We start from the raw sequence: 22,411 nt of genomic DNA, 5'->3' as shown, positions 1-22,411 counted from the left end.
TTAAAATTATCGCTATTGTCTTATGCTGAAGACTACATTTTTTACAATAATCGAGAAATATGTACTTACAAACCAATTGAGGTAACCAAAACAAGTATTTACACATTTTCAATAGAAATTTACAAAAATAGTAAACTCATGACACAATTTCTAATTGTTTGTAAATAAAAATAGCCACATTTTGTCGTCTAATAAAAAAGCTTTGTTTCATTGAATAAATCACAGTCGTATAAACGTATGTATGTGTATTTAGATTGTAAATTGATTGTTATAAAAAACTCTTTTAAAATATGCAATTTATGAAACAGTGTTTTATGTCAATATTTAAACTTGGATTATTATTAACACTTTTTGAACTGTAAACCAAACAGTATGTAATACAATTGAAATTTTATTATGGTTAAAATTACAAAAAAAAACTATAATTGCAGTTTTACGTGCATAAACGTAGTAAAAAGGTTAATTTTTGTCAAGAATTACTCTACAATTTTGAGATTTTACAGCATGTATTAATGATATAACTCAAATATTATAAGAACCGTTGAAAATATTTCCTTCTGTTAAAACTTCTTAAATATATTTTATAATATTTACAAATAAAATTTACGATTATTTCTAAATCTATAATATAATAAAATACATTATTACAATGATATGTTGGCAACATTACATCAACAAAAACAATTGAAAAATAACATAAAGAACACAATTAAAATTTTCTGAGATATTACTAAAATAAAACTATATTTCTCATTCACTTTCTGTTTCTACATTTTTGAAGACCAACTGAGCTACTTATTAAATACACGAGAAAACAATTTTACTCTTATACTTATTTTATAAAATCATAATACACAATTGAATGCACTTTTATCATTTCGTTTTCATTTTGAAACTAGTGATTAAAAAACAAAGGTCTTATAGGTTAGATTTGCAAATTAGAATAGCTTCGTTTATATATTTTTGTAATTTAATCGATTGATACTATTGTATTTTTGGAGAAAACTATGCTACTAAACTAACTTATATTGCTATTCCTTAATGACAATAATATTGTGTGGTTACTAAGGACTTAAAACAAAATTCCTTCCCTGGACACGAACACAATTTACATAATCAAAACTGGGTGGTTCTTATATATACTTGGACACATATATGGACTTACATAAGATAAAGCTACAAACATATTTTATTTACAAACAATGACTTATTTCTAAGTCACAACAGTATTGTCCTAAGTTATCAGGTAATTTCCTATACATATCTTAAACATTAATATAATAACCCTCACATATAAAATATCCTCTTTTTACTCTATAAAAAAGGCTGGATAAAGATAAGGGATATCTCAAATTAACTGTACGATAGTTTAGCACTTCTTAGAAACTAGTTTAGATATACAATTATAACCATTTATCAAGCTGTTCGAGGAAAAAGTCATCGTTTGCTATAGAGCCTCAATTTAAAAAATCTAAAATAATAAAAAAAAAATCAATGACAATAATTAACTAAAACATTGTATCAACATTAACACAAATACTACATATGTGATGTTCATGAACCCTTATGGGAAAACAAGATAATCAAAACTACGTCCTTGCTGGATACCAAGCTTTGTTGAGGTCACCAGATCTTTTGGAAATACAGAGGAAAATCAATCAACGAATATGAAAGTGAATTTGCCACCAGACCTTGTCCGAATTACCTTTCCAAAACTACCAGCGAACAACTGTATAAAAGCAAGTCGTCTTTATGATTATCTGAGTTTCCCATAGGCCTGTGTACTGATCGAAATATACAGGGTGTCCCGGAACTCTCCACCAATATTTTAGGGCATTGTTCCTGGGTATGAAACGTATCTAAATATCATATTTAAAAGTCCTTAGTTACTCACACAGCCACCATTTAGTTTTTTTCACTTATTAATTTTTTAGTGAAAAATGGTTAAACATTCAAAATTGTAACTTTGTACAAACATTTATCAACTAGACAAAGCTGCAAAAAATATGACAGTTTTCCAAATTCATAAAACAAAATGGTGGCCATTTACAGTTTTGTATCTTTAATAACACAAAAACCGTTGGTTTTACAAAGATTTTACAAGAATAACTTTTTAAAGGCAATGTAATTACAAATCGATTGCAACCTTATTTTTTAAGATTGAACGAATGATAACTGAGATATGGCAGCTTTGAGCTTTATGATACGTGACCGCTGGAGGTAGTTGCAGTGTATGCCGAGGCATGTTGTCTTGTACCATTAAAGCTCCAAATTTCAACTTTTTTTTAGTTATTTAAGAACAAAAATTGTAAATGGCCGTCATTTGTTTTTATGAATTTCGAAAACTTTAATAATTTTGTAAAAGCTTTGTCTAGTTGTTACATATTTGTGCAAAGTTCCAATTTCGTATGTTTAACCACAAAGTGAAAAAAACAAAATAGCGGCTGTGTGAGTAACTAAGAACTTCCAGACAATTGAAATATGATATTTGGGTAGATACGTTCCTTACCTATGAACAATGCCCTAAAATATTGGTAGAGTGTTCCTTGACACCCTGTATAGCTAAACATATTTAATGTCTTTATCATACTAAAAGCTTACAGTAAAAGTGCATAGATGGTATAGATATCGGATACTGTTAAGGACTGTATTTTATACCCATATAACAGCACCAGAACGTGCAACATATTTACAGTCGGGTTCAATCTAACACGAAGCTCGCTTTCAGTGTTTGTGAAGGTAAACAAGAAGAAAGAGTGTCTTTTACAGATTTTCCTGACACGACGACTAGACTTGTATTAGTAACGCCCCTGTACCTTGGATTGCCTGTACCGTCCAAGACGGTGGCGCAGACAATATTAATCAAACTTGGCAATGACACAATGATTGTCTGCCAGCAGACAATCTGAAGTCATCACCCATGTCTGAGGAAGTCTAATATTTGGAAATCACCATGTTTCTCAGGCACTCGCAGATCTACTGTCCGTCCCCACGGTTCCTGTAGAAGATCCTGCTTCCTTGGATCTTCCGTAGTTCCTGGTCCTGCTAGAGGTGGCGGTACTCGTCCCTTCTTCCTCTTCTTCATCTTCGTCTATCACGCTGCTCTGGATCCATTGACGGATTCTGTCCTTCTTCGCCTTCCTGTCCACCGTGGTCTCTATCCCGTAGGCCACCAGGGTCGATAGCAGTTTGTTCTTCTCCTCCGCGCTGCTGTGGAAACTGTACATGGAAGGGCAGAGGCCGTCATCTTCGTAGCCCATCTCTGTAAAATTATAGTTACATTATTAGGTTACCTACATGAAAACTATGACAGCCAACTGATAAAGATAAAAAAGGACACATTTTTGAGGATGTGCTTTTAAGGCTGTGCAAGTGTGGACAGTAAAAGCATAGAAGTAGATAATGCTAAAGAATGCTATAATAACGGGTCCATCAAAGGTCGGGGTAACGATTTGAGGAAAATCCCCCACCGCCAATGTTCATTTCTTGGTTAATGGTACAAAGATAGTTTTGAAAATAAGGTAAACAAAATCTTGGAAACGTATAGCTGAACCGGAAGCTTTCTGAGGTCGACACACTGACCAGCTTGTCGACCAATATAGTAAAATCTTCTTCGTCAGCAATGTTCAGTTCAACACCATTGCACAACTAAGCAGTGAAATAAACATGGTAAAAACCATCTTGCAATCGTAAGTTTAGTAGTGATCTGATACTAACCAGCTTGTCGGTCCAGTGAAGACTTGGCCAGCCACCGATCCTCCAGATACCTCGGCAGATCCGTGAGACGCTGCGGTCGCTTGTCTGCGCGCGGCTCCAGGAACTTGCGCAGGAACCTCTGGGCTCGCGCAGACACCAGCTTGAACAGCTTGGGCTTGCGGACCGGCATCATCACCTGCACAATCAGGTATTGTGTATATCAAAAATGTCTATGAGTTAAATGACATTTTCATTTATTTTTGCTTCCCCACTGTGTTCTAGCATCTCCGAAACAAATTAGGTAATAATTCTTTAGGAAACGGGTTCCTACTTTTACATGTTGTTTTGTTGTATTATTATTAGGTAGATGAGTAGGCCACGCCAGGAGGACCACTAACACACTCAAGCCCAACGCCCTGATGTCACTCTTTAACGAGTATCAAAATTTAAATTGAGGCAATGATAGTGATCATCCTGTCGTGGTATAGTCGTCACCCAAAGTCTATACTACGGAATTACCAAAATACGGAAAAGTACGGAATTCCGTACAAAATGGTTTGGGGAGGAATCATGAAACTTTGTGTTTTTAGGGTCAAAAATAGGAAAAATCCATTTTCACTCCATAAAACCCCGTTCCCATAGTCCGATTGTGCTGGTACGTGAACTCCTTTGAATAAACGTAGGTTTACACGTTTGTACCAAATTTCATCAAAATCGGATCATTTTTGTTTGAGTTATCGTGCCAACGCACATATACTGTATGTATGAATTTGAACGGATGGTGTTTTTGGCCTCTGGGGACATCAAAAAGGAAAAAGCAAATTGGTCCCGGGTCTAAAATAGAAATTTGTCTATGATATTACACAAACACAAATACATGAGCTAGTTAAGAAAAATTTAACTCTAATGCTAGCTTACCTGGTTGCTGCCGTGCCATTGGAGGTACCTTGTATACCTTGGGTCATCAAACATCGCCTTCTGCCAGGGAAGACACCCCGTGAGGCAGACAAACACGACGATGGCGAACTGCCACACATCGTGTGACGTCTCCGCCCTGTACACAGAGAGAGCGTCATGAGTGGTTACGGTCGGGGCTATAGAATACACTGGGTTACGGTAGCAACTGCACCAGCACAACTGCGCCAGTTACGACAACTGCGCCAGTTATGACAACTGTGTCAGTTACATATGTAATTATGGGAGGAGCTTTCATAAATGGGGCAGTTATCGTAAGGGGGCTTTGGTATAAAGGCAGTAGTTGTAATAAGAGGAGCAAATATCATAAGTAAGCTAAGTAAAAAATAAGTACAAGAAAATAAATGGAGGACTCTTCATTTTGACATAAATAGAACTTGTTGGGGTTGTTTTGTCTGATATTGATTTAAGATGTAAATCAGACCCATTGCTATGTAAGACACAAAGGCCTCTAATTGATGCTATCATATCAGCGGAAAAAAATAAATGTTGCTATATTCTAAACTCATAAAGTAATTTATGCGTGTTTCAACCTTTTTGCCGACAGATCCATCCTACTGCAAACAATCTATTTGGACGTGAGAATATTACCAGTTATAAATTAAATGTAGACGCCAGCGAATTCTTTTGGATGCAATTCATTCTGAAGAGGCGTGTTAATTTCCACCTTTTTCACGTTGCTATACATTTTCAGAACGTTCCAGGAAACGTTGGAATCGTAGTTGTAAATTTCTGTCAAAGACATTCGTAATGTAATTGTCCCTACAATCATACTTGGCGAGTTCAAAACGATTTATCAAGTCTGAAAAAACTTCACTTTCTTCTCTTCACAATCGTAGAGCATAATTTTTGACACCGTGCCAGAGACAAGCTGTATGCCAAATCCCATCCGAACTCGGAACAGTTTACGATCAACCTTTCAAACCACGGGATTTTCATACTCGAGTATTGAATACAATTATTATCTCAGTGTACTTATTTATAGTTAAAAGTAGAGCATATAGTTGTTTCAATCTACTAACTTAGTTTAATTGAATTACCTATATCCTACCACGTAACTTTACAATGCAACCTTGATTTTACACTAGTCTCATAATTTCTTTTGTTGCGTTTGAAGATCTATAAAAGACACAGCTTGGTCCTCCAACTAGCACAATCACTCACTAAACCCCCACGAGCTGCAGAAAACTAATGGAACCCTTTTAGGTTATTTTATGCTTGTCCGTGTATTCACCCCAAACTACAGATCACTCGACTCCACTCCAGGAACCAGTAAATATCCTAGATATCATCTTGGTTTGTACGAAGATGTTTGTGGAAGTTGTCATCTTTCTTCAGATTTCTCCAAGGCAACAATCCCTCAATACGTTTTTCGGAGGTACACTCGATTATTTTTATAGGAAGGAAATCTGCATACAGTAATACTCAGAGCAGTATGTGCAAGGTGGTTCACCCTGCCCTCTCACGTTAAGGTTCTTCCTGCCTTAGATAATTAATTCTGGATTTAGCAATCCTCTTTATACCAACTGGCGTCAATTTGCAGAGACTTACACTACAGCCACATTAGTGACATTATTCAGCCACATTTTCCTACCACTACCTACTCACTTGTATGTTTCATCCGTGTTTGTAAGTAGTACTTCAGGTGGTGAGTACGGAAGCCACTCGTTCCTCCTTCTTACCAGCGTCCCTGAAAATATACAACTATTTTACTCCCAGAAGAAAACAATCGTTTGGAGTATAGAAATCCTAAGTTTTATACGTTTCTGTCCACTAATTTGTTTATTGTTTGTATTTGTTTTCACAATCACCTGCTCTCCTGGTTTCACCGAAGTCGCACAACTTGACCCTAGCAAAGTCTGACCTGAAGACCAACACGTTGTCCAGTTTGACATCTCTGTGTACAAGATCTCTGGCGTGGATGTGCTCCAAAGCTGCCGCCAGCTGAAAGAATACATCAAAATTAACTAACTTAGTAATACAGTACTTTCATCAACATTCAATAGGCTATTGCGTGATTTTTTAATTCAAGACTATAATGGAATTAAAAATTTACACAAACGATTTTCTGATGAAATTCTAGATATTTATTCATCAATACGGTTTGTAGACATGGTTATGGTTCCAATTTGTTATCCAGCTTTTAGTCTTCTTGCATGTTTGTATTCATTCAGCGTGTCTTCTGGAATAAATTTACTATAGCTCTATGATGTGTTATCTACAAACTTATGTTGTTATCCCAGTTTCAAGAACTAAATTAATTAGATTACCTTTGTTGTTGTTGCCTGTAGTTCTTGAGTACGTAAGGTGTTTGTGTAACCCTATATATTTCGCCAACTTGCATAGGAAGATGCGAAGTGCTTAGGGTGACACAAACATCTTACCTACTCAAGAACTACAACAAAGGTGTTCTCTACGACGATTAAGTCAACAAAGTAAGATATTTATCTAATCAAATGCTTGAATCTCTCCGGTTTTCAAAGGGAAGGTAATTTCCATACTCAGTTTGACATGAGTAGGCTATTTCTTGAACACATCGAGCGGACGATGAAGTACAAAAAAGAACACAGGCCAGGAAAGTAGTAACCGTTGATTATTGAGACTCTTACTTCCATCGATGTATAAAATCAATGGTTTCTTCAGCGTCCAAAGATAAATTGTAGTGATTATGTGTCGTCCCCATCTCAAACAATTAATAATATGATTCCGACGAGCCGAATGAGTAACGTTTCGGCTTATCAAGTAAAACAATAAGATTGGTTACAGCTGGATGTTTATGCTAAATTTCCACCATTAACAATGGCACGCTACCAATGCTACGCTACCAATGCTACAGACATATCCTACCTGTCTGGCCACACGTTTGCTATGCAGCTCTCCTATTCCCGTCTCGGACACGTTGCTCGTGAGATCTCCCAATGCTGCATATTCTTGACTGAACACGTAGAACCCTGCAGTCTCAAACGCCACGTCATGAGTCGTGACTATGTTCTTGTGAGCGGACAGATGAAGACCGTAATGGAATTCTCTGTAGAAATCCTGTAATTTAGAGTTTGTTAAGTGTAAGTACAATAATTTAATGATTAATGATCATGCGAGAACTTAGATCATTGGGCGTTCTAACTTTTATATATAGGATGTTATGTTATCCCTTAGTTGATCTTTTGGGGTGTGAGAACTGAGAAATTTCCCTTTAAAAGTTCGTTTCGAGAGTTGATATATTTGAATTTAAACTATTCAATAACATGATTGTTATTGTATGATTGTAATAAGGATGGATTGTTAAAATGTAAACTTAAAACATTTGTTCCAATCTAGGAAGAGAAACATTTTAAGTTGTGATTGAAAATAAAGCTATTGTATCACTCTATTCTTTGCCTTGAATGTATGATCATAACGTTTAACAAATAGCATTTTGTGAACGAACCACCATTTATTTAAGTACAGTATTCCATTGAACTTGTTATCTTTTTACTCACTTTTATAGAAACATAAGGTTTCGGCAACGCCTTCAACACCATCTCCGTGTCTGTAACTTTGTGCTCTACCAACAGAATCTTGCCAAACCATCCTTCTCCAACAATCTGTAGGATGTCGAACTCTTCTGCTAAGTTTACCTGAAAAATACAAATACTTTTACCATATTTTCCCCTCTCAAATTACATTTTTCGAATTTTACAACTTGATGTTGCATTGGAAGATACTCTCAAAATGTATAGAGTATGGAAACATTCATTCAAGTCGATTCAGATCAAGAGTTTAGTAACTAGAGTGAGTATAGTGATATTTATGTGATTCAGAACCTTAGAAAAGTCAGCAGCTTTTCAATTGTTTGATATTGTAAAAGTCTGGGTAGCTGAGTGGTCGCAGTGCTCGCCTAACAATCAAAAGGTCGCAGTAACTTTTTGATGGTTTGAAACTGGACTCAGCTGTTCCTGATCATTGGGCTTTAAATAAATGGTCCTGGCTAATGAAACAGCTGATCTTAGTCAGTAACAATGCTAAACAGATCATCTCACTTCGTTCTATCACTCATCCTTCACTCATTTGGATTAAAATACGCAAGGTGGCGTCCCCAGCTCAATTGTTAGATAACGTTGTTACTGCCCTTGATAATATTCCTTTTAAACAAGATTTTGAATAAGAAAAAATACTTGGTCAGTAACAAAGGCATTCAATTAGAATCACTCCATTCTAAACATTTTACTAAATTATTATTTGAGTGGGAATTGATTAAATACGTCCATTATCCACATCTAAATTTTGCTTTTGTTTAAACGTAGTGATTTTATGAGTGAGATAAACTCGTTTGCAATACAAATTCAAAACATATGCTAGAAAAGATGTATATTGCGCATTGCTTGGATGGGAAGTTGTTCAAAAACAGTTGTTATCTATCAGAGATCTGCGTCATAGCAAGACTTGCATTAGAACAATGGAGAGACTTGGCGCTTACAATTCATTATAACTGTTCTGTTCAGAGAAAATAGCTCCTGTAGAGCTCAGACTCTGTCTCTCTCTCTCGCTCGCTCCTAAGTATTGCATTCAACAACTGGTAAACAACAAGCAAAGACATGTTTTTTGTAAACCACTAATTAATGGAGCTTACACAGATTTTTAGTAGTAAACTACTAACAAAAGAATTATATCAAAGAATTTTCGTTTTACACAACATCCTAAACCTTGTTTTTTATCGACATGCCATAACCTAAATAATACAAAATAAACGTAAACAATCTGACACATACTTTCTCCCATTATCTTGCCAACAACTTTTATAAGGTAAGGTGGGAGTAACTATGATATTTTATAGGGAAAATCACAAAATGTACAATAACTTGCACTATTTTGTTATTATAACGACCATAAAATGCTGTTTTAATAAAACCGGATTTTTTAAAAAATTCGATTTGTTTTATTTTATTTCTTTATTGGGATAGTAACAAAAGTTACAATAACTTTTTAACCATAATTTTACATAAATGGGTATACCATATTGTTCAGAATTTAATGGGCTTTCTATATCTATACTATTATATAAAAATCTAATGGTGTCTGTTTGTATGTGTATTACTAATAGGTGCAAAAACTACTGAACCAACTGGGCTTAAATTTTACAAAAATATAGCTACCATACCAAGGACCATTATAGGACTATTCACACTTTGATACTGACCGTGGGCTTTGCCCCTTTGGCTTTAAAGGTTCTGAGGTGAGGATTTTCAAAGTAAATATTGATTGGTATCCATGGCTGCAATGATAATACTCACAATGTTTACATTTGCTTTGACATTTCAATGTAAACAAGAAGAACTGCCAAATTGCATATTTCACAATTGAAGACAGCTGATCCAATGAAATTAAATATATAATATTTTTCATAACTAACCTATATTTTTTGTTTACTAACTTTTTGTAGGTTTATTTTAATCTAACCTTTTATCATGGATTATTTATTGTAAAACTATGTCAACGATTATAGAAATAAAAAATATTCTAAAAGCGTTGCTGTATCAACTCAGGTTCTGCTTAAGATTTTTAAAGTGTCTTAAGTGTTATGAAAATAATGTTATTGATATATTTTCATGGAAACAGTAGGAAAATTACAATCTATAGATGGTTTGTATGAATTTGGAGGCTACTTTAAATAGATTCGGACTGATTAACATGTCTTAGATTAACTTCATAACTTGCACATCACATTGTTTTTTTACATGTATATTTAGGTAAATTTAGTAATTGTGTTTCGCTAAACCTATGCTTAAATTAAACTAAAGAATATCATCAATAACTAAATTGTGCATCGATTTTTGTGTTCTAAAATCTGTTGTATATGTGTAACCATATTTAATTATCAAATGGTAATAAAAAATACTCATAATACAAAATACATCCTACACTCATCTCCATTCATACTTGGCTTAAAATACCTACTTTGTATGGTTGCCATTTCATCAAAAAGTATAAAAGTATAAAGTACCTATAAAAAGTATAAAGTACTCTCATTTTATCTTAACATAGCTTTCAGTCCATATTTACTTTATTTGATAAATTTATTATTTGTGTTTTTCCACACCACTGAAACCAAGGAAAATATCATAAAACTAAGCAGTACACAGTGTTTTTTTTGTTTCTAAATCAATGAAATATCTGTTACTATGTTTACTTAATGGTAAGTTGTGAAAATGTAAAGGCAATGGAAGATGGAACTGATTGAAAGAACTGCTGGTTTTGTATATTAAGTTGTGTGTTGATATTTTTGTAGAGTAGAATCAGAGATGCAATGAAACATATACTGTATTTGCTATTACATTATTTAGTCCTTGATGCTTTGGATAATCATATTAGTTTTGTCTGCTGTCTAATGCTAAATTATTTGTTTAACATTTTTTATAGTATAGATATAGTTTCTTTAAAATTTCGAAAGACTATTGATAAGGCACACCAATATTTCTAAAGATTATAACAGCTGATATTTTTTGCTAATGATTTATTCTGAGTGAAGAAACCACAAGATGGAAGGATTTGTGATCTAATATGAAGAAGAGTAAATTAAAAAAAAACAGTTCATTAAAATTTAATAATTAGTAGTTTTGCAACGTCAAAATTTAAATTTAAAATGTCAAAAATTGAGAAAAAATATATGTAATTAAGGGAGATGAAGGTAAATCATGTATGTGAAAGTTTTTTTCGAAGATTTGGTAAGTTTATTTCATATTATCAGCCTACACAAGATTTACAATTAATCAAAACCAAAATGGTGGTATCCACTACTTATCAGATTTAAAAGTCATGACGTTTCTAAGGCCATAAAAGTTGAATTTTGTTTCTAAAAGCTTGGCGGATGTGTAACTATTATATGCAACAGAAGTAAATATTAATATAATATAAATACCTCGTCACATCACTGAAGTTTCTGTCTATTGGTAAAGGTTAAAATGTTTCAATTTTGTGTCCTCTTCCCGTTGCAAAGCACGGGTACATCAGCTATATACTAAAGTTTATTCAAAATCGTTCGGGCCATTTTTTGGAAAATTAGATTTTTCCTTTTTTTGGGGGGTTTTACGGGAAAATCACTATTAAAAATATAAATAAAAAAAACACCCTTAGATACCTGGATTCGTGTAGCTTCACTAAAACACAACACTATTCAAATATTGTATATTTATACATGTATACACTGTAGAATTGATTTTAAGATTTGGACGTAATTTGATAACACGTCGGTTATTTATTTACGGTTAATTTGAAATGCAAATGGAACAAAATAACACACGGGTGCTGAAATCGACACATTGTAAACACTATGTCGGACCGACTCTGCTATAAATAACTGCACGAGATTAGAACCAGAACCAACAGTTCAGATCACCTAGCTAGTGGTGATGTGGGTTTATCACGAATACAAGAAAAATACCGGTGTGGATCATAAACATAAACAGATGACGTTGTTGGCCCGAATTCCATACTAATATCATTCAACATATGTTTTGGCAGTTCTATCTAAGAAATGTTAAATGTTTACTTTCGGGCCAAAAACGTCATGTGGTGTTTATGTTTTCTCTATTTCATCGTAGACTTTTGCATTTCAAGGTAGAAAACTGCAGGAATCAGCTGTTTAGTTCAAATATATCAATTGTTTAATGACCTGCTCAATCTGTCAAAATTCTGTTTTGACATACTGCAGCGAAAACGGCTGTTGCGGGGAACAGAACGTTTCGTCCGCTGTACATCTTTCTTATTCCTACTTCCACTGACTTTCAAGAAGAATATAGTTCCAAATAATAATACAGTAGTCCACTATCGTCATTAGAATTTATTTGTGTTTATTATCGTGTAAAATTAAAGATTTAACAAATAAATAACCTATTTAATGTCAATTGTACCGATTTAAACGAAAAGGTATATCAATAATTTTAATTCAAATTTATTATTTAGTTGGTGGAGGAATACCAGTTGCGTACAACTTTAACGACAAGAATGTGGGTCAAATTGTTGAACTTGACGGTAACAGCTGTTTGATTATGAAGCAAGACAAGATTGAAGCCAATTTGGAGCTAACTTCTAAGATTGAATGCAAAAATATTCGTGTTGAGAATGAGTCAACTTAAAGAATGGTGCAGTATGACGAAAGATGTAGTTCATCGCTCGGGCCAAAAGTGTCTTTCCTTCTCCCGTTTATTTTTCAGCATCTGCTTCGCCACGGTCTTCAATCTTGAGTTTGTGTCGAAAAGTCACTTAATGTCCAAGTGATAGATGTTGTAGGTATAGCTTTATATAATATTTTTTATTTGTTAACAATTTTGTTCATAGTTAAGCTTGGTTAAACATTCCATGCATATAATCTAACACAACTAATTTGACATGGGAATGTATACTCTTATGTATAGGTGATGTTTTCATTTCATTAAACAAAATAGTTCATGTTGCACACACCAAGGCTTTTTCACCCAAGCTATAAAGTTACATTTCCAAGACAAGCTCATAAATGTGAATAAAGTGTTATCATGTGTCGTGTTGTGATTTATAATATTACTAGCTGTAACCCGCGGGCTTTGCCCCGTTTAACTTCTTAATTTTCAAGATTATCTCGTTTGCATGGCTCAATCACATCCTGGTTGAAGTTTGTTCGCTACGCTCGCTCACCTTTAGGTTGGAGCTCGTTCGCTACGCTCACTCACCTTTAGGTTGGAGCTCGTTCGCTGCGCTCACTTGCCTTCAGGTTAGCTCGTTCGCTACGCTAACTCGCCTCCAGGTTGAAGTTCGTTCGCTACGCTCACTCACCTTTTGGTTGCAAATTAGCTGTTGTCATAAATGTAAAAGAAATAATAGTGCTGCACCCTGTTGGTAATCCTTGTAACTTTAATGCTATTGAACATCATAGAACAGAACCAACTTGTTTAATTGAAACAGCTGTTAAGATTCAATAATTCCATTTCTCATAAGGTTAACATGGGAAACTCCAGAGCCACTGGGGCGGAGCCCGAAAGGATTTTTGAAATAAGAATATGCCTATATGTTAATCGGGAATGTGAGCTATCATCATGCCAAATTTCAGCCCAATCCGACCAGTATTTTTCGTGTTCACTTGTCACAAACATCCAAACTTTCTCATTTATAATATTAGTAGGATATTAATTACACAGTTTGCATATAAGGCTGAAAACTGAGCGTAGTGAATTAGTTTCTCAATAGGGATTGATTTTACTTGTGTTTCCCCTATTTCCCCCTTCATTTTTTCTCATCTATGTCTTTTCGTCTTTATTTCATTCTACTACCTACACACAAATTGTTCTCGTTACACACAAACTAATATTTCCTTTATTTCCACCCTAATAAATAATGGTTTTGGCATTCTTGAAAGGGACAAAATGAATGAATTCTCTTATTGAATTGAAATTCAATGACGTGTGATTGTGTTGGGAAACTGTCATCCAATCCGCCTATTACCTACAGTTTCTAGATTTTAAATTAGTTATTGCTACCTTTAGTTTTAACGTATCTAGAACTTTAAAAACGACCTATTGAAAACACAGAAATATCACACACGTGAGAGAACACTATTCGTAAACACATTCTGATTCCAAGAAAACACAAACACTATATCAAATGCATAGTGTCGGCAGAAAGTAGATTGCACTGTTTTGGATTTGCCATCCAAATGGAACTTTTTAAGACGACTAATTTTTAATTAATTTTCCATTTTTGCTTGTTTTGCCAACATTGGTCATATAGGTTGCCATATTGGACACGAAAATGCAAACAACAGTTTAGCTGCTTAAAAAAAACAAAAGTCAACTCAAAGAACATTTGGTTACGCGCCATTAGACCAAGGCCCCACAGACTTGTTTTAGAGTTTACTGATGATTTCCCTTATGAAAGATCGGTTTCCAGTTAAACTTAAAGGGGGTTTACCATAGGAATATGGGAGTGGCCCTGAACATATGTATTTTACCTAACGTTCAGGCATTGACTGTATTAATAGTCAAAGGTTCAGGGCTACTTCCGTATTGCTAAGGGTATGACTGGGTCTCGAGGTCAGTGTAATGCAGGGTTAACCTACAACCGATAAAGTGAAAAAAAACCCGCCCGATTAGGTCTAAGAGTCGAGAGTCCCGTCAACAGATGGTCACAAGAGAAGTACCTACTTAATGTGATCCCACCAGATTCAATATCGCAAGGGAAGTGGACGAAAATACAAAAACATGGTGATATTTTAATATACATTAATTAATTAGGCCTACGTCTCATTTTTACTGGAGTTTCGTTTCACAATTTGTGTACTGAGACATTGACATCCCTCGTTACCAAATGTTGGACTCGCCCGCTGGTCCAATCAGAGTATTTGGCATTTGGCAGCCGTTTGTTCAATTATACATTTAGACGCAGGTCCGCTCAATTTATGTCTCACTTCGTGGTTTCACACTCGTTAGAAAGCTTTTAGATCCTAAATGTTAAGCTATACTAATACTGCCAGTTAATTTACGATAGTAACGGGGTTTTCCTGCCTACAAAGTTGGCTGTTCACATCTAAATAGTTTATTATTCGCGGAAAGAGTACATCACTCTTTACTGTGGTAGATGAGTACTTGGTTTTAGTGCTTAGCAACAATGTAAAAATTGTTGTTTCAATCTTAAAAAGGTCAATGTCTTTTGTAAGGTTCAATCCTGTAAAAAGTCAATAGCTTTTTGAAGGTTATATCCTGTGAAAAGTCAATAGCTTTTTAAAGGTTCAATCCTGTGAAAAGTTAAAACCTTTTTTAAGGTTCAAAACTGGACCCAGCTATTCTTGATCGAAGGGCTTCTAAGACTTCCTTGATGTAAAATCACAGATTTTAGTCAGTAACAAAGCTATGGAAGGCTTATGACTCATCGCACACCTATCCCATCTACCTAATTATTTACAATGATATTTACTTAGTCTTGCAGTAGAGGTTTGACACAGACAAAAGGGGAAGTGCGGTGCAACAAATAAGGTTTTATTAAATAATCTCTTCTGCACTTTGTGACTCGTTGGTTTTTACTCTGAGGGAGATCTCTTTTGCACTCTGTGACTCGTTGGATTTTACTCTGAGGGAGATCTCTTTTGCACTCTGTGACTCGTTGGTTTTTACTCTAAGGGAGATCTCTTTTGCACTCTGTGACTCGTTGGTTTTTACTCTAAGGGAGATCTCTTTTGCACTCTGTGACTCGTTGGTTTTTACTCTAAGGGAGATCTCTTTTACACTCTTTGACTCGTTGGTTTTTACCCTGAGTGAGATCTCTTTTGCACTCTGTGATTCGTCCTGCCTTTGATGATGTAGTTACACACTTGCGTTGGATTTACTATCTGAGTGAGATATCTTCATCTGTGCTCTGTGAATCGTTGGTTTTACTCTGAGTGAGATCTATTTGCACTCTGTGATTTGTTCTGCCATTGATGATGCGGTTACACTTGCGTTGGATTTACTATCTGAGTAAGATCTCTTGTTGTGCTCTGTGACTTGGTTTTTACTCTGAGTGAGATCTTTTCTGTGCTCTGTGACTCGTTTGTGTCTCTGCTGCTGCTCTGTTTGTGAATGATTGTGGAGTCTGGTTTTCTTCTCTCTGGGTGTGAGGAAAGCTTCTTGTATTTGATTGTTTTACCACAGAAAACGTACTACTATAACCCAGAATGCCAACCGCATGGTAAAAAGCATTAAGCGGTTTGAGAGAGCTTTGCCTGTCAATCCGTAGGCAGCGCCACCAGCGTTGCTCTGTGGTTTTACTAAACTAAACTTTTACAACTTTTCTTTGTATTGTAAATATGTCTTTATCTGAAACTACATATCTTACATTTACATTATTTTAAAGCTATTGTGTGTGCAATAACACTAATAACAGTTTAGTTGTGATAATAATGGAGTGGCTAGGAGGGGATATTAATGCCCTAGCAAGGAAAGCAGTTAAAAATAGCGAAATAATTTATAGTAAATCCGGTATGCAACAGAGAATCTACTAAGCGCTTAAAAAATATAGCTGCCAAATTAAAGCTTGACTCCTCTCTTTTATAAAAAAATATTGACTAGTGGCCAACACCCAGAGGCTTTTATAGGTATCAAGGATAATAGTAGTTTTCAAGCAAGGAAATGAGCAAGAAGTTGCGTAAAAGTTATGCGCCCCAAGGCCCTACCAAGTGTGTTCCTATTAGCTGCTGAATAAATTTATTTTTTTGGACTTGAAGACATCTCTAACCCCAAATAAAATCTTTCCTGGCTGAAAATTCTGTCTGCAACAGTGCAATGTTTTATATTGTTGTGTATGGTAAATTGGTAATAAATGTTTGTGGTAATTGTGAAAGAGTGGACTGTTTCTTATTCCTCTTCAGGCAAGCCTGTTATCTTTAGAAAACAATGTAAAATGAAATATCAAGAGATTTTTACTGTCACATAAAACCAGTTTTTAAATTTTGGTTACTGGGAAAACTATATCATAAGATGCTCAGATTATACAAAAGAGTAAGAAAACTACTTGCATTATCCAAAGGTAATGGTGTGACTACACATAAACTTCCTCAGGCAAATCTTCAAACTTGTTGTTCATAAAGATAAAATTTGGATGTCATATTTAGCTGCCAAAGGCAGGAAGTATGTCTCTTGTTTCCTCTATTTATAGACAGCTAATTCACAGAACCATCATAACGAATTGTCTCTTCTAAGACTGTTTTAATAAAAGAATTTGCAAATTTTAAACTGAATTATTATATTACCGGTAATTGGATTTTTGGAAACTATATCTAACATAGTATAAATCTAGTAGGTACAAGCTTGCAATGAACCTTTTAGTTTCAAAATTAAATTCGAGAAGCATTCCACGTCTGTTGATAACTTTGGAGCCAGTTGATTTAGCAGTGAAACTTTGTTTACTTTAATTGCATACAATAGATTGTTTGAGATAAATATTACGTTGCCAATATTGATTCTGCATAGTCAGGGGCGCATATTCATCTATTTGTGTGTAATTTAAACTATCTTTTCCTGTAAATGTGTTCCATTTGCATTGTTTATTTTAAATACGATCAACTATTTATATTCTGGGTGCTTTTATGTTTTTAGGTTTTCTACACAGCTACTTCTGTAGCTCTCAGCGAATAAGACTGGACTTGGGGCACCGTTATAAAGTATTTGATAATGTTTCCTTTTTGGCTCTCTGAAAAGAAAACTCTTGACGAGTACAATGTTTGAGCCGTCATTGGGTAAGTTACTATCTTTGTTCATTATTAATGATGTCAGTTTATGTTATCTAAAAGAATATTGCAGACATTTTCCATCACAATGAAAAAAAAAAGAAAAAAAACTAAGTGTTCGGTGTTGTGTTGAGTTGACATTACAGGATCTGGAATCTGATCCTGTCGTCTGGTTAAAAAATATTTAAACATTAAAATAAACCAGGTTCAACCATGTATAGTTTTTATGATTCTCACCCAGTACACACTTTTCTGGAAGGAACTTTCAATTGATGAGCATATTTGTTTTGTCAAGCAAAAATACCATTCTTTGTACCGGTAACCTTCTCAGTTCAATTCCCAACAAAGACATAGGAAAGTATTGAAGAAGACAGTGTGTAATTAAAAGAACTAGAGGTCGCCCAGTGGTCGAAAACTCAACCAAAAATATCAATGTACAGACTATTTTTACCCCGTGCTGTCAATAAAACAATAAAACATATGATTGGAATTTCTTCCATTTGTTTTGATTTTCTGTTTACATTTTGTTGTTATTTCATCCATAGAAACCACCTATGTAATTTTTTTAAATTTTAAATTCATTTTGTGCTTATTTGAATTAATAAAGGGATTCTGCACATCTACAGGAAACTATCTTTCTAACAAGTTGCGTAGATTTTCCCTGCGATGTACACAAGCTGAGGAAAAAGGTTTTAACAAAACATCCTTGCCTATTAATAAATAGATTTTCAGAGAGATTTTATATTGTGCGTTTTACAATAGGTTATATTTGCAGGTTTTTGTATTTAGATGGAATATTTTACAAATAAGTGACACAACTATAGACGGAACATAGTAAACATCAATGTCCATTCTACAGTTATTGGACACAATCAAGCCTTAAAACTTATAAATCCTATGTTTTATTACTATTTTAAAACAGCCCTAAATGTTATCAAAAAAATAATACCATAGGGGACAAACAGTAGTTAACAGATAATTCAGTTTTGCCAATCAGATGATACAATAACAATCAGGAAACAATGTAATAGAATGCATCAAAGCACTCGTTGCTGGACAGTCATTAAATTTTCTTCAGCTGATCCATCAAGATGATAAACATATGTGGGAGTAATGTGCAAAGTTATGGCAAAAGCTAGTTGAGTCACACCAGTCTGAGTGATTCAAGAATAACTTCTATCGACTGGCTTAAAATGATTTTATTGGTTATCCAATTGAATTTTGTTCTAAACATTCATCCTTTTTTGGCATGAAAAGAACAAAAATTTCTCAAATGGAATCTTTTAATCTAGGAAAGGTCTGAATATTCAACAGCTCAACTTAATATTGCACCACTTTAATGTTCCTAGACTCATCTGATCTTAGTCCGTTTCAAATCTAAATACAGTAGAACCTCTTTAATTCGAACTAATTGGGACCGGGGGTAGTTCGGACTATTGAATAGTTCGGATTACAGAACATATTGTTGTTTTTACATAACAATAGCTAGGGAAAAGTGGAAAATGGTTTATAAAGTAGAATACAGTGTTTATTTAATACAGTAGTAAACATTGGGAATAAACAGTACTGTACATTACAGTTGAAATAATTACGGTGCGTATATCAATAAATACAGTATACAATAAAGAACTACTGCACTGTGTATAGAGTACAGCATTGAGGCGTTCGGATTAGTGGACGTTCGGATTACAGGGGTTCGGATTAAAGAGGTTCTACTGTAGTTTATTAGGCCTATTTAGTTTCATCACCAGTAGTGAACACACTTAAGTGGTGTCAAGCACTAGTGCTAGTGTCTAGGGCAAAGTCCAACACCCTTCACCTTCATGTACTACAATGCTCACGGTGGAGGAAGGCCCTGTGCGACAGGAATTACCGCCCATATTGTCTTTTCTGATATATAAATTTCTCAAAACCAAATCTAAGGGAAGGGAAAGATTTTTATACAATAGCACACTATATGAGTGGCTTTACTATGAATAAAAAAATTGCTTCAGTCTACTTGAGTATCCAAAAACAATGATACGATACAATAGTAGTTTTAGGACTTACTTTTTCCAGTTCAAACTCCCTGATGCGATGGATGCTGCCGCCTATTGCTTTCTTGCTGCTAGTCATGATCCCTGAGCTACCTATCACATTATCACTGCACAATCACTCACAGACACACACACTGGTTGACTGACTAGTGGCTCGTGGCTCGGGATACCCAGACTGTTGTGGCTATTTTCATCTTGGCAGTTCACTTAGCCACCACCTCTCTCTCTCACACACACACACACAACACACTTACAATAGCACATACAAGGATTAATTGTCTTAAGGGTATTCTCTTTGTTTGTGTATTCACTTTTGTTTCTCTTTAATAATTCAAAAAGGGAAGAACACCAATGTGAATACATTTTTTTTTTTTTTTTTCAGACATATGCTTTTTAATTAGAATAATCAACATAAAATGTTAGTGAAATAAGTACCAGTATTCAAGTTATTTTTTTTTACAATCAAGAATCCAATTAAAACATTAGAATAGAAATTTGTTTAAATCCAACAAATGCCCAATTATCTGCATAACAATGGAAAATATGTGTTTTGTGGGTATCACAAGTTTTACTGGGAAAGTGAACCAAAAGGTGTTCCACAGCCTTTAAGGAAGGAGGGGGAGTCCAGTGTTTTCTATATTTTTAGCTGTTTGGTGACTTTCTAAAACAATTTTTACTTTCTCCCCCTATACCATAGTATATGGAGAAAGTATTGTTTTCGTCAAAATTTTCGAGTTTGAGTTTTGAGTGGATATATTCGTTTTGGGTCCCCCTGGACCCAAAAAAGTGGTTTTCGAAGTGATGTCTGTGTGTGTGTGTGTGTGTGTGTGTGTGTGTGTGTCTGGATGTGTACAGAGCTAGGAACTACACCTGTGGTCCGATTTCGATGAAATTTGGTATGTAGGTTCTAATCCATGGTATCTCCAGGCGTTTTTTTCATTTTTTTGAAATTTTGATTTTTAATGGGGATTTTCCCATGAAAACCCATAAACAACTTGAAAAATCGGATTTTCTCGAAAATGTCCCGAACGATTTTGATAAAAATTTAGTATGTTGTAGCCCTTTAAATTCTGAACAAAATGGTACAAATCCCATTTCCGTAAAAATTACGGTTCAAAAGTTATGGTAAATTATGTTATTTTCCCATAAAAACCCAATAAAATAACGAAAAATAGGATTTTAGAAAAAAATCCGGTTTCATTTTAACATAGTATGTTATGGTCCTTAAAGTTTTTATAGTTTTTCATTTTTAAAAAATTTTAATTTTTAATGGGAATTTTCCCATAAAACCCCATAAAATAACAGAAAAATAGGATTTTCCCAAAAATGGCCCGAACGATTTTGATAAAAAAATTGTATGTTATAGTCCTTTATATTCTGAACAAAATGGTACAAATCCCATTTCTGTAAAAATTATGGTTCAAAAGTTATTGTAAATTATGTTATTTCCCCATAAAAACCCCATAAAATAACGGAAAAATCAGATTTTCACAAAAATGGCCCGAACGATTTTGAAAAAAATTAGTATGTAGTCCTATAAATTATGAACAAAATCGTACAAATTACATTTCCGTATATTTACTTTCACCGCTTACACATGATAAAGGTTGTTGACAAACTTATGGGAGAAAGTATGTGTCAGAATGCTGATACCGTTTATTAGGTTTGGATCAGTGTTAAAAAACCTCCCAATAAGTTTGTATGACGAAATGTTTATTTATATTTATTTTCCCAAGATCAGATGGGAGGGAACCATTTAGCCCCCTTCGTCTTGGAACCACCATTGGGCTAAAATAAGAAAAAGACCTAAGGAAAAAGCCTGAGGTCAAGGCCAAGACAGATCTTTCCCCTTTATTTAGAGTCGGCAGTAGTTTTGCATTGTTGTTGACTGTCAGATGCCAGGCTAAACAATGGTTGTCCTAGCTCCGATCAGCAAAAACATCACGATGAAGCATATTAATCATGCATCATCAGCTTGATTACCTTTAAGTCAATATATTTATGTAGTTTGACAAAATAATAATAATTAAAATTCAAAGTAGGTAGCAAATCACATCCGTGGTTTCAATAGCTATAAAATAAGATATTGTTCAACTTTTTATCTTAATAAACAATGCCGTAATATGCTTCAACCATTAACATTGCCGTTATGGGCAGAAAATCCAAGGCCAGCGGTCCTGCCGACTCTTAAGCCTCTCGCTGAGGTACCGAGGCTCTCCCGGTTGGTCTGCCTCCTGTACTGTTATCCATGCGGATGAAAATTGCAGCATCTCAAAAGGAAGACACAAGATCAAAGCTTTTAATGCTATTAATAAACCGAACTGCAATATTTGAAAATGAAAAATGTAGATCATGGAAACTTAATTAATTAAACTAAAAAGCGCCCAGGCAGCTAAGAAGGTTTTAAATACCACCAAATTCTACCCGACAACAAATTCACAAGGGAAATCAAAATGAAAACCATTACAAATATTTTTGTTTATTAAGTTCTTAAGCTGAG

At 34.6% G+C, this 22,411-nt stretch overlaps 1 protein-coding gene across 1 annotated transcript; it reads right to left on the bottom strand.

Annotated features, from left to right (window-relative positions):
* Positions 1–609: 609 nt before the first annotated feature.
* Positions 610–20,048, bottom strand: LOC129002644 (serine/threonine-protein kinase meng-po-like). Its single transcript, XM_054430602.1, has 8 exons — positions 19,925–20,048; positions 8,151–8,288; positions 7,519–7,710; positions 6,483–6,615; positions 6,280–6,361; positions 4,615–4,750; positions 3,718–3,892; positions 610–3,262 (listed from the first exon to the last, which is right to left on the bottom strand). The coding sequence occupies exons 1-8, from the start codon at positions 19,988–19,990 to the stop codon at positions 2,961–2,963; spliced, it is 1,224 nt and encodes a 407-aa protein (XP_054286577.1). The 5' UTR covers positions 19,991–20,048; the 3' UTR covers positions 610–2,960.
* Between the last annotated feature and the right edge of the window lie 2,363 nt (positions 20,049–22,411).

The sequence above is a fragment of the Macrosteles quadrilineatus genome, unplaced genomic scaffold (genome assembly GCF_028750875.1).
Source record: "Macrosteles quadrilineatus isolate MER2022 unplaced genomic scaffold, UCM_ALF_1.0 Scaffold_9__3_contigs__length_116548681, whole genome shotgun sequence".
Lineage (NCBI taxonomy): Eukaryota > Metazoa > Arthropoda > Insecta > Hemiptera > Cicadellidae > Macrosteles > Macrosteles quadrilineatus.
This window is presented reverse-complemented; position numbering and strand designations above follow the sequence as displayed.